The sequence below is a fragment of the Eucalyptus grandis genome, chromosome 3 (assembly GCF_016545825.1).
Source record: "Eucalyptus grandis isolate ANBG69807.140 chromosome 3, ASM1654582v1, whole genome shotgun sequence".
In the NCBI taxonomy this organism is placed as follows: Eukaryota; Viridiplantae; Streptophyta; class Magnoliopsida; order Myrtales; family Myrtaceae; genus Eucalyptus; species Eucalyptus grandis.
In genome coordinates, this window is record NC_052614.1 from 26,363,940 (window position 1) to 26,374,869 (window position 10,930).

At 41.5% G+C, this 10,930-nt stretch overlaps 1 protein-coding gene and 1 long non-coding RNA gene across 3 annotated transcripts; one reads left to right on the top strand and one right to left on the bottom strand.

The window, feature by feature from the left end:
- Positions 1 to 4,129, top strand: LOC104422233 (mitochondrial pyruvate carrier 1). 2 transcript variants are annotated; one of them, XM_039308113.1, is made up of 8 exons: positions 1 to 67; positions 237 to 306; positions 445 to 542; positions 2,033 to 2,171; positions 3,244 to 3,352; positions 3,454 to 3,508; positions 3,600 to 3,735; positions 3,848 to 4,129. In XM_039308113.1, the coding sequence occupies exons 5-8, from the start codon at positions 3,260 to 3,262 to the stop codon at positions 3,888 to 3,890; spliced, it is 327 nt and encodes a 108-aa protein (XP_039164047.1). In that variant the 5' UTR covers positions 1 to 67; positions 237 to 306; positions 445 to 542; positions 2,033 to 2,171; positions 3,244 to 3,259; the 3' UTR covers positions 3,891 to 4,129. The 2 variants fall into 2 exon arrangements, with proteins under 2 accessions (XP_039164047.1, XP_039164048.1); XM_039308114.1 differs by lacking the exons at positions 1 to 67; positions 237 to 306; positions 445 to 542 and adding an exon at positions 1,447 to 1,595.
- Positions 4,130 to 6,187: 2,058 nt separating this feature from the next.
- LOC120291231 lies at positions 6,188 to 8,938 on the bottom strand. Its single transcript, XR_005549153.1, has 5 exons — positions 8,156 to 8,938; positions 7,909 to 7,978; positions 7,673 to 7,770; positions 6,422 to 6,489; positions 6,188 to 6,271 (listed from the first exon to the last, which is right to left on the bottom strand). It is a non-coding gene; the product is annotated as an uncharacterized LOC120291231 (long non-coding RNA).
- Positions 8,939 to 10,930: the final 1,992 nt, after the last annotated feature.

Sequence of the window (10,930 nt, forward strand, 5' to 3'; positions counted from 1 at the left end):
GCCGACGCCGTCGCCTTCCCAAGCCCCACCGATAGGCGGCTCATTGGCGACTCCCGTACGTCCGAAGGTTCGTTTTCAATTCGTTCTCAATGCAGGCCATCAGCCATTCCGTTCTCCCTCCCCCTCTCTCTCTCTCTCTCTTCCTCCTTCTGCGCTTTGTTTTTTCTCCTCATTTTCTATTTCGGGAGATTTTACGCCTTTTTTTTTTTTTTTTTTTTTTTTTGGGTGTTTGATAGGAATTGGATGTGGCCATAGTAAAAGCGACGAACCACGTCGAGTGCCCGCCCAAGGAGAGGCACCTCGGCAGTGAGTATTCCTCCTCCGATCAGATCGATATTAGAGTTTTTCTCCTCCTGCTGCTGCTGCCGCTGCTGTTTTTGATGCGCTTGTGGCGTGGATGGGATGTGAAATGATCGTGGATTGGCGGTTCTTGTCTTATTGCAGAGATTGCCTTCGCGACCTTGGCGGTTCGCCCGCGGGCTGACGTCGCCTACTGTATCCAGGCCCTCTCCAGGAGGCTCACCAAGACGCACAATTGGACGGTACGGATCGGTTCCTTAATTTGTATTTGCTCGGATCGGATGCTGTCTAGTTCGATGTGGTTCGGCGTGGATCTATGCGTTGTTTGGATTGGAAAAACGACTGTTCTTTACGGTTACTTAGCCTGATTGGTTATGTATATAACTACTCATTGTGCACCGCAGCACGTAGTATATTCTACTGTAATGAACTTACGCTGACACTGATGCTAATGATGCCACTGCTGCACTTACTTACATGTAAACCTCGAATGTATTGGATCGTGGCTTCAGATTGATTTTAATTGAGAGAACAGAGTTTGAGAGCGTAGCTTTTGAGGTGGATCGTATTGCACTTTGAAGGTTTTGTTCTAGCTTGAAATGGTAGCCGTTTCTTCTTCGTAGGCTTTGTGATCTTAATGCAGCGATCAATATAAGGCTTGGATTTTTTTTTAATTAAATAGCAGCAACTTATGTTGTTCGACACTCACATTCACCTTGAGCGAATAATCCATCATGAGATCTTTGTGTTGCCTTCACAACTGAAGGATTGTACATAGTCGTTGCTGCATTCTGAGCTTTCATGATGGAGGAGTGGGGAGAAAGATGTCGAACTGGTCTAGCTCGGGCTTGGTTTTGTATGAGATCTATTTGCAACATCTGTGTGCATCTAGACGTAACCTGAGCTTGGCTGGTTAACTTTTTTAACTCTTGTAATTGAGACCTCAGAAAAGTTAAGAATATATACCGTACTTCATTCGGCAAGAATAAAGCATTCTACAGAAATTTCGGTTGATATGACCCTGTGTTCTCTCAGTGACTCTTATCTTCCACAAGAGCTGCCTCAAATCTTCTATGTTATTTTTGTGTTATTATGCGTAATCTCTCTGTGCACCGTGCGAGGGCCTGATATGTTGAGAAGAGGCACTGATGCTGATAGAAAGAGATGCAAATGGTGTGGGTTAGTTGTTGAACATAAAGGAAATAACCCTTTGTGAGCATGCGTGAAGAAAGTGGATTACAGGTGTGAAGTTTTGAAGGAGAGGTGTGTAACCGGAGATTAGTTGTGGTGTGAAGGTGGGTGGTATAGTATTTTTTTTGCATTGTTTCACCTTAACGTAGGTTTTTATGTAGGGGCAGAAGCAGAAATTGAACTAACTAAAAGTGAGATCAAAGCAGTTTTTCTGGTTATATTAGTTTGTATTACAATGAGGAACTTATGTTTTTTGTGATGAGCTAATCTCTAATTTACTGGTAGTCTCAGTAAAGGAAAACCTTCCTACTTATCTCTACTGATTTGCGTCTTTCACAAGTGCTGATTTTTTAACAGTCAGCATGTACTTTTGGAAGTTTGAATTCTATTACAGTGAGTGTTCACTTGTATATTATGAATGACACAATGTCTTTATGAAGTCTTGAAGTTAGTTTGATGTGAATTTTCGTTTTGTATACAGTTTTTTGATGTTACATTTCATTAACCTGCTAATGTTCTTGAGTTCTTCATGCTCTAACAGGTGGCACTGAAAACACTGATAGTTATTCACAGACTCTTGAGAGAGGGAGATCCTACATTTCGGGAAGAGCTTTTGGCTTTTTCACAGAGGGGACGAATTCTTCAGCTTTCTAATTTGAAGGATGACTCAAGTCCCATAGGTTTACCCCTCTCTCTCTCTCTCTCTCTCTCTCTCTCTCTCTCTCTGATGGCATTACCTTGTCTTTAGCTGAATTTGACACACAGAGACTGACCAATTTGTTAAGATGACTAATATCACGTTTCTCCCTGTCTTTTGATGCGTCTCTGTTCATAATCAAGTTTGGCAAAGTTGGATTGCTACATGAGGGTATTCTTTATGGTGTATTGCTGGACACGCAACCTCTACCCATTGTGCATCCTTTTGGGAGGAAAATTTGGTACTCCCATCAAGAAAATGCAAATTGTGCAATTCTAGATCCATCAACAGGAAAAAAAACTTTACATCAGGATCAGCAACTTGCTGTCCGTATTTGTGCAGGTCATGTTTCAACTCTTCAAATGTCAGATCTCCATTGTTATTGGTGTCCATCACGTCGAACATCTCTTTGATGTGATCCACTTGCTCATCAGGCAAATTGTCTGCTACTACGTACATTAACAATGTGGCAAACGTGATTCAAGTTTAACTTTGCACTAAGAACAGTATTAGTGACAAACTGGCATCAATCGCCAAAATTCGATTAATGCTACTGGTTCAAATAGTTTGAACAATTAGCATTGGCCCTACACGACATGTGGACTATCAAAAGGCCTGTGCTTGCCCCTTTTCTTTGACCAGTAAATATGCTAGCCCTTTGTCCATGTAGTAGTTGTTGCCTATGTAAAAAGCCAGATTTTTTATGACAGATCTATGCTTCTGTCGCCTGTGTAGCTGTTTCTTTATCTGAACTTAAATGAAAAAAGTGGGCTTAACATTTGCTTATGGAGACTCACTAAGGCATAGCTGTACAAATAAAGGAAGCCTACTATAAGCACCTGTTGAGCAATAGATGGCAATTTGTATACTATTTACTACTTTTAGATCTATGGTTATCTTCTGTCATTCAGAAATTTGTGCTAAGAGTTGCAAGATTACTTTTCCAAGATAACCTTTGTAATGTGGTTGACCATTCTCCAAGTTTTGCATGAGAGTTATATCTACATGTAATTCAGAGGCATGCTTCTTATGAGCCCAATATGCTTTTTCTGTAGGAATTACTTGCAGTAAATGGCTTCTTTTCAAGCTTTCCTCAACAGTCCTGTTGGCCCCAAAACTACTCATTTTTGGGGACCTGTTGCAAACTGGGGATTTGTGGTCGCTGTACGCTTCTCTTCCTACTGTCTATTTCTACGTGCCCTAATGAAACATCTTGAAGTTTTAGTTTTGCCACTGGTGTTTTATTTACTTGGTGCTTTCAATAGGGATTGGTTGACATGCAAAAACCGCCGGAGATGATATCTGGCAACATGACTGCAGGTGAGCGATTTCTGATCCAAGAAACTGCATCAATTTATCTTCTTTTCATGCCCAGCTAGACACCGTTTTCACCTCCTTGTCTTGGTTGCAGCTATGTGCGTATACTCAGCACTGTTTATGAGGTTCGCATGGATGGTGCAACCACGCAACTATCTACTTCTTGCATGCCATGCTTCAAATGAAACCGTCCAGCTCTATCAACTCTCCCGTTGGGCAAAGGGTCAGGGGTAAGTACCAACCACAATATTGGTTTAATACACTATTTGCATATTACCTCTAGTATACACTTAAGATTTCTTAGGCTCATTCATCATTTTACTTTGCCGTTTCTCTATCTAGGTACTTGTCGGAGAAGAAGAAAGATGAAGCCTCGTCACAGTGATATGTTGTGAATGTATCTTTCCCTGTTCCAATTGTCTTTTGATATTTTCACTGGAGTTCCATAAAACAATTTCCTTTCTTATGCTATTAAAATTGCGATTTAGCGAGACTTGAGTGATCCTAGCTGGATTTGTATATCTTGGTGTTGCAATTTACAATTTATGTTAAACAAATGGTGCTTACGATTGCACATATGTGAATGGATAGGATCACGCTGTCTATTTGTGCTTGCAATGAAAATCGCATCGTACAATCTATGAATGTACTGTGCAATCCATTAGGCAAAGATTATTTACCTGCGGGGAAAGGAGTCAGGAAGCGCAATCTCTTTGATTTAATGGTGAAATCTCCCTATCCAGTTTTGTTTGGCATGTGGGCTCCTGTGTCCATTGCTTGAGAAGATATGGATCCATGTTTTTCTTCAAATTTATAGACTTATAATGCATTTAATCAGCTTCTCGAGATGCTTCGGAACTGATTAACTCAATCTCGCTGAGAATGTCAGATCGATCCTTAAACTAACAAACCAACTAAACTGGCAAATCTGTTCAGTTCCCTTTAGCTTTGAACCGAGTAACCTTAGGAGAAAGAACAATCTTCTGTTTCCGATCTGAAATTCTTTCAATGAACTTTCCCTGGGTTCTAAATCTTCACCTCCTTAAAATCTTTTGTAGCGTAGGTAGATCGAAAGCATTTATTCCAGAATATAAATTACAGTCCAAGGCTAGTGATCTCAAATTGTTTTGCCGGAATTTCTTCTGTGACTAAATTCGTTTCACCCGAAAGTAATTTTTCTGGTTATTATTAGAGGGAATGAGTTCTGCACCAGTTTTGGACGAGAAATATCCAAGCACATAAAAAAAAAAAACAAGAGCTTTTCTTTGAACCAAACTATAAAAAGACAAATTGTGTCAAAATTTAATTGACAACAAAGCTTAGAAAGTACAGCTATTGCAATTTGTTTTTGTTTTTGGCGCTCCTGCAACTATTACAAGTGACCCACATGTAAAAAAAAAACCTCTGCAAAGTACAACTATTATAAGCAAACTAACTGTAAGTCCGAATTTGATTTATGAAGCCTAAGTACACCAAGATAAAGATATACATCATAATTTAATTGATGACACAAATCTAAAAACTAAAACCAAGAAGCACGTCGAGACTTAATTGATGATGTGAGTCTAAAAAGCAAAAGTACAGCGCATAAAAGTAAACATATTGAGAGATAGTAAATTTTGTTTAATCTATTTGGGGCTCTCATTTTGTTTGATTTATGCGGATCTCTCAATAGATAGGCAATTGCGCCCACGTTTTGACGATGCCATTATCTTATTTTCAAGCGGTTGTTCCTACAAAAATGTATGTTCCCTGTCTCACGATTGCAATCACTATTCTTCGGTGGCTTCAAACTTTGCGATCATATCTCGATGCATCTTCTCTTTCAATACTTTGATAACTCATCGATTTTTTTGACAGGTACTCTTGTCGATTATCATTACCCATTTATTGTTGATGATTATCAATATGCACTAACATTAAAATCGATTGGTCACTTTTCACTCTAATCACGTGTCGATAACTAGGTCACTTTTTGGCACAAACACAAATTAAAATCAAATAAGCACCTTCTGGCGTGGGTTAAAAAATTTTGCCTGAAGATTTGTAGGCAAATTAGCATATATCGGCCATATAATGAGTTCGGCAATTTTGGAGCCAAAACCCCTTACCTATGCTTCAAAAACTCTTCCGCCGCTTCAATTTCCTCTTGAGCGGTTCATTGCTGTTTAGTGATGCAAGAACAGACATCTTAAGTAAAAAACACTAATCCTTTCCAGTACATCAAAAGCTTTCTTCCTTAGCACATCATCCGATGTGCACATGATGACGTTCTCAATCCCCTAGATTTTGCACTTTAATGATAAGAAGAATATAGAAAATTAAATGGCATAAAATCAACATCTTTCATTATAATAGCTGCAAGGCAGCAAAATGGCTAGGAACAAATGATGACAAATCTAGAGTTTCACTGTCACTCTCCTGTGATGAAAAATGATGGCAAAGGCGGCAGCCTGGTTCATTGGATGAAAAGATAGAAACCTTCCCAGAAAAGGGATGCTAAAAAATAGTTCAGAGGTAGAGGCGACTTTACGGTGGGGTCGTCTCATCCAAGAATTGTAAGTTACTTCGGCCAATCGGTATGTGTTTCTTCAGAATTGTTGAATTCATTCATCACAGGACGCTCAATAGAGTTTGATGACCCCTATACAATAGAATAAACAATGTATTTACATTTTACTAAACAACATGTCAAGATAAATATGTTTCAAAAGAGACAGGGGCCTCTAGTGTATGATTCTCAGGAAACCGTACCCTTATAACAGTCTGCATCACAAAGCAGAGGAATTTTAGGGGTATGTTGCACAAGAAACCAATATAACACAAGCTATATATCGAGATTACAAGCTACACGTAAAATTGAGCATCAAAAACAAAATCATAAGGGGCACTTTGGTAGAGTAGATATTAAATCACCTTTGTTATTCTTGAGCGCCATGCTGCCTCTTCTGCTTCTCGGATTTTTTTAGTCTTTAAATATTTTTCTGCCCAAGTCATCCAACCAAAAAATCAACAATTACAAAATCAATTATTCTTATTAATATGAACATACTAGATAATGGAATTACAAAGGAACTCTTTCATCAAACTAAAATTTCAAACCACCAATAGCAATAATGTGAGAAAACAGCACTCTAAGAACGCACACGTAATCGAAGAGAACATATTTTACACTCCATTCTAATTTGTATGCCAGGCTAGGGATTGAAGGTCCAAGAAGGAAATATATCTGTTAACTCTATACCCCAGTTGATTAGAAATCAGATGTCTTTTTCCCTAGACATCCAACCAGTAAAAATTAAATCCTCTTCCTCCATTTGCACAATTTGCATTTTCTTGATGGGGAGTACCAAAATAATAACACAAAAATAAGTTGCTGAGAGAACACAGGGTCATATCAACCGAAATTTCTGTAGAATGCTTTATTCTTGCCGAATGAAGTACGGTATATATTCTTAACTTTTCTGAGGTCTCAATTACAAGAGTTAAAAAAGTTAACCAGCCAAGCTCAGGTTACGTCTAGATGCACACAGATGTTGCAAATAGATCTCATACAAAACCAAGCCCGAGCTAGACCAGTTCGACATCTTTCTCCCCACTCCTCCATCATGAAAGCTCAGAATGCAGCAACGACTATGTACAATCCTTCAGTTGTGAAGGCAACACAAAGATCTCATGATGGATTATTCGCTCAAGGTGAATGTGAGTGTCGAACAACATAAGTTGCTGCTATTTAATTAAAAAAATCCAAGCCTTATATTGATCGCTGCATTAAGATCACAAAGCCTACGAAGAAGAAACGGCTACCATTTCAAGCTAGAACAAAACCTTCAAAGTGCAATACGATCCACCTCAAAAGCTACGCTCTCAAACTCTGTTCTCTCAATTAAAATCAATCTGAAGCCACGATCCAATACATTCGAGGTTTACATGTAAGTAAGTGCAGCAGTGGCATCATTAGCATCAGTGTCAGCGTAAGTTCATTACAGTAGAATATACTACGTGCTGCGCTGCACAATGAGTAGTTATATACATAACCAATCAGGCTAAGTAACCGTAAAGAACAGTCGTTTTTCCAATCCAAACAACGCATAGATCCACGCCGAACCACATCGAACTAGACAGCATCCGATCCGAGCAAATACAAATTAAGGAACCGATCCGTACCGTCCAATTGTGCGTCTTGGTGAGCCTCCTGGAGAGGGCCTGGATACAGTAGGCGACGTCAGCCCGCGGGCGAACCGCCAAGGTCGCGAAGGCAATCTCTGCAATAAGACAAGAACCGCCAATCCACGATCATTTCACATCCCATCCACGCCACAAGCGCATCAAAAACAGCAGCGGCAGCAGCAGCAGGAGGAGAAAAACTCTAATATCGATCTGATCGGAGGAGGAATACTCACTGCCGAGGTGCCTCTCCTTGGGCGGGCACTCGACGTGGTTCGTCGCTTTGACTATGGCCACATCCAATTCCTATCAAACACCAAAAAAAAAAAAAAAAAAAAAAAAAAAAAAAAGGCGTAAAATCTCCCGAAATAGAAAATGAGGAGAAAAAACAAAGCGCAGAAGGAGGAAGAGAGAGAGAGAGAGAGAGGGGGAGGGAGAACGGAATGGCTGATGGCCTGCATTGAGAACGAATTGAAAACGAACCTTCGGACGTACGGGAGTCGCCAATGGGCCGCCTATCGGTGGGGCTTGGGAAGGCGACGGCGTCGGCGGCGTCCGCGTTCAGGAGCAGGAGGCGCTTCGTGGAGGAAAGAGAGAAAGAGCGAGCAGCGCGACCTTCGCTCGCGGAGAGGGAGGCCAAAACGCGAGAGCACGTCGGCGTCGGGGTTGGCCAGTAAGGGCGCTCCGCAGAGAAAAGAGGGAGAAAGCGGAGCGCAGGTCGCGAGAGGGAGGCGAAGGGGCGTCGGCGTCGGCGTCGGCCGCGTAGGCGGAGGCAGAGGCGGAGGAGTCGGCCTCGGAGTTGGGGACGACGGAGGCAACCGGCGGAGGGGCGTCGGCGTCGCGATTTGCTGGCAGAGAGGCGCGCCTTCGAGGACGAAAGAGAGATAAAGCCGACCAGAGGTCACGAGAGGGAGGCGTAGGCTGCGTCGGCGTCGGCGTCAGAGGTGGAGGGCCGTCGAAGGGGAAGAGAGAGAGCAGAGCGAACTTTATGTTTTGCTCTGAACCATCGCAATTTTGTTCTCCCTCCCCGCAACGGAACGGAGAATGGGGAGAGAGAAAGAGAGGAGAGAGAGGAGAGCAGAGGAGCAGAGGAGAGCAGAGCGTCAGAAGGTGCAGAGAGGTGGGCCAGGGAGAGAGGAGAGAGAAGCTCCCGCGCGCTGGTTCGAAACGGAGAGGTGGACGACGTGGACTGACATCCGGACACGTGTCGCGCAATGAATGGTTCAGAGCACGAATGACGTGGCACTGTTAGGGTACCCAATATTTTCTCGATCGTGTCCCGCCGGAATTTCGAAATAACTAAAAATATTGTTATCTGGATTTAATAAGTTTAGGGATGATGAAATTAAGTCCTCGTATTCTAATTTAAAAATCATATCCGCCCAGCTACTTTCTTTCAGCTGAATGTATCGAGCCGCTCATGACATAACACATACTTTTATTGTTCATGCCAGCAATCCGATGATTCATGTATGTAAAGGTAAAGCTATAAGCGAAAAAGTTTAATAAAAAATAACATAGACATTTTGCAAAATACAAAATCATTTTAAACAAACAAAATAAAAGAGTAGCAGGATAGTTTAGATTCGTGCACAATCATACCGGAATTATTAATTGCTTTTATTGAAGAAATTATAAAAATATCATGTAAGATTCTACATGAAACTTTCGAGTATTTTGGGCTAAATAAAAGTCAAGATGTTTATTTTGTGAGATTTATTCATATTAAAAAAATAAAATAATAAAGCCATTAGCCCTATGTGAAAAGAAGAACAATAGGAAAGCTCAAAGCTCCACAAGGGGATGATGGCTCTCCTTTCTTTATTGATTTGCTAGTTTCTTATCCATCTCAAAGCTGTGTTCTTTGAAAGATAGTTTGTAATTGTCCTAATTGTAAAACGCGGTAACTTTTGTCGATGGTTGAAAAAGTTACATTGAAATTTTCCTAAGTATATAAGGTTGTAACTTTTTTTGGAAGTTGTCCTTTTTCTTAATATCCCAAGGACAACTTTCTTCGTCTAATAACTATTTAAAATCTAAAACCAATTGTAATGTGAGTTCAATAAATCTTTCTTTATCCATAATATGCCCTCATTTTCATTATTAAAACAAGGGATAAGTGTTAGGAAGTCTACAACTTGTCACGAAAGTGCATTTCAGTCACAAAACTTACAAAAGTGCATTTAAGTCCTAAAACTTGTCAAATTGTTTCAAACGAGTCCTAAGATCGACGCCGTTAGCATTTTCCGTTAAATATGCTGACGTGGCATTTTAAATAAATTTTTTTTTTTTTATCTTCCACGTGTATTTTTTAATTATTTTTTAAAAATTAGATTTAAAAACTAAAAAAATCAAATTTATTCATTTTATCTTATTTTTACCAAAAAATTTAAAAATAATTAAAATATTTATTTAAAAAAAAAAAAAAACAAGGCTCCTCCCCGCCACCGCCGCCCATCGCCGGAGGGGCCAGGTGACGGTCGCCGGCTACGAGCGGGGTGGCCGGCCTCGCCGCCCAGCTAGGCCGACGACCGTCGCCCGCCCTAGGCAAGGCCTCGTCGGCCCTCGCTCGGGCGGCGACAACTCACCCGGGGGCGGCGACGCCGCCCCCGCGAGGCCGGCGGGCCCAGATCCGGGCACCCACACCGAGTTGAGCGAGGGTGCCCCGATTTGGGCCCGTCGGCCCTCGGGGGCCGGCGGCCGTCGCCCCGGGTGAGTCGTGCCGGCCCTCACGGGGCCGGCGACCCGTCGCCTACCTTGGGCGAGGCCTCGTTGGCCTCGCTGGGACTGCGAGGCTCGCCCAGATCCGGCGATCCTCGCCGGCCCCGAGCGGGGCCGACGAGGCCTCGCCTGGGCGGACGATGGTCGCCGGCCCTCGCCGGGGCCGAGGCCCGCCACCCCGCCTAGGGTCGGCGGCGATCGTTGCCCGGCTCCGGCGACGGGCGGCGGCAAATGGTGGTGGGGAGAAGAGCTAGTAATTTTTTTTTTAATAATTTTAAAAATAAATTTTTTAACTTTTCTTTTTAGTTTTTGTTGAAAATAGGATAAGAATAAATTTAATTTTTTTAGTTTTTAAATCTATATATTTTTTAAAATGGATAAAAAATAATTAAAAAATACACATGAAAAATAAAAATTTATTTAAAATGCCACGTCAAAGATATTTAATGTAAAAGGCTAACAATGTCGATTTTAGGACTCGTTTGAAACAATTTGACAAGTTTTAGGACTTAAATGCACTTTTTGCAAGTTTTAGGA

Excerpts from the sequence above, each read along its gene's own strand:
- LOC104422233 (XM_039308113.1), top strand. The coding sequence starts at position 3,260 with ATGGCTTCTTTTCAAGCTTTCCTCAACAGTCCTGTTGGCCCCAAAACT. Across the intron at positions 3,353-3,453 it reads ACTGGGGATTTGTGGTCGCT|GGATTGGTTGACATGCAAAA; the intron begins GTACGCTTCTCT and ends TGCTTTCAATAG. Across the intron at positions 3,736-3,847 it reads CGTTGGGCAAAGGGTCAGGG|GTACTTGTCGGAGAAGAAGA; the intron begins GTAAGTACCAAC and ends TTCTCTATCTAG.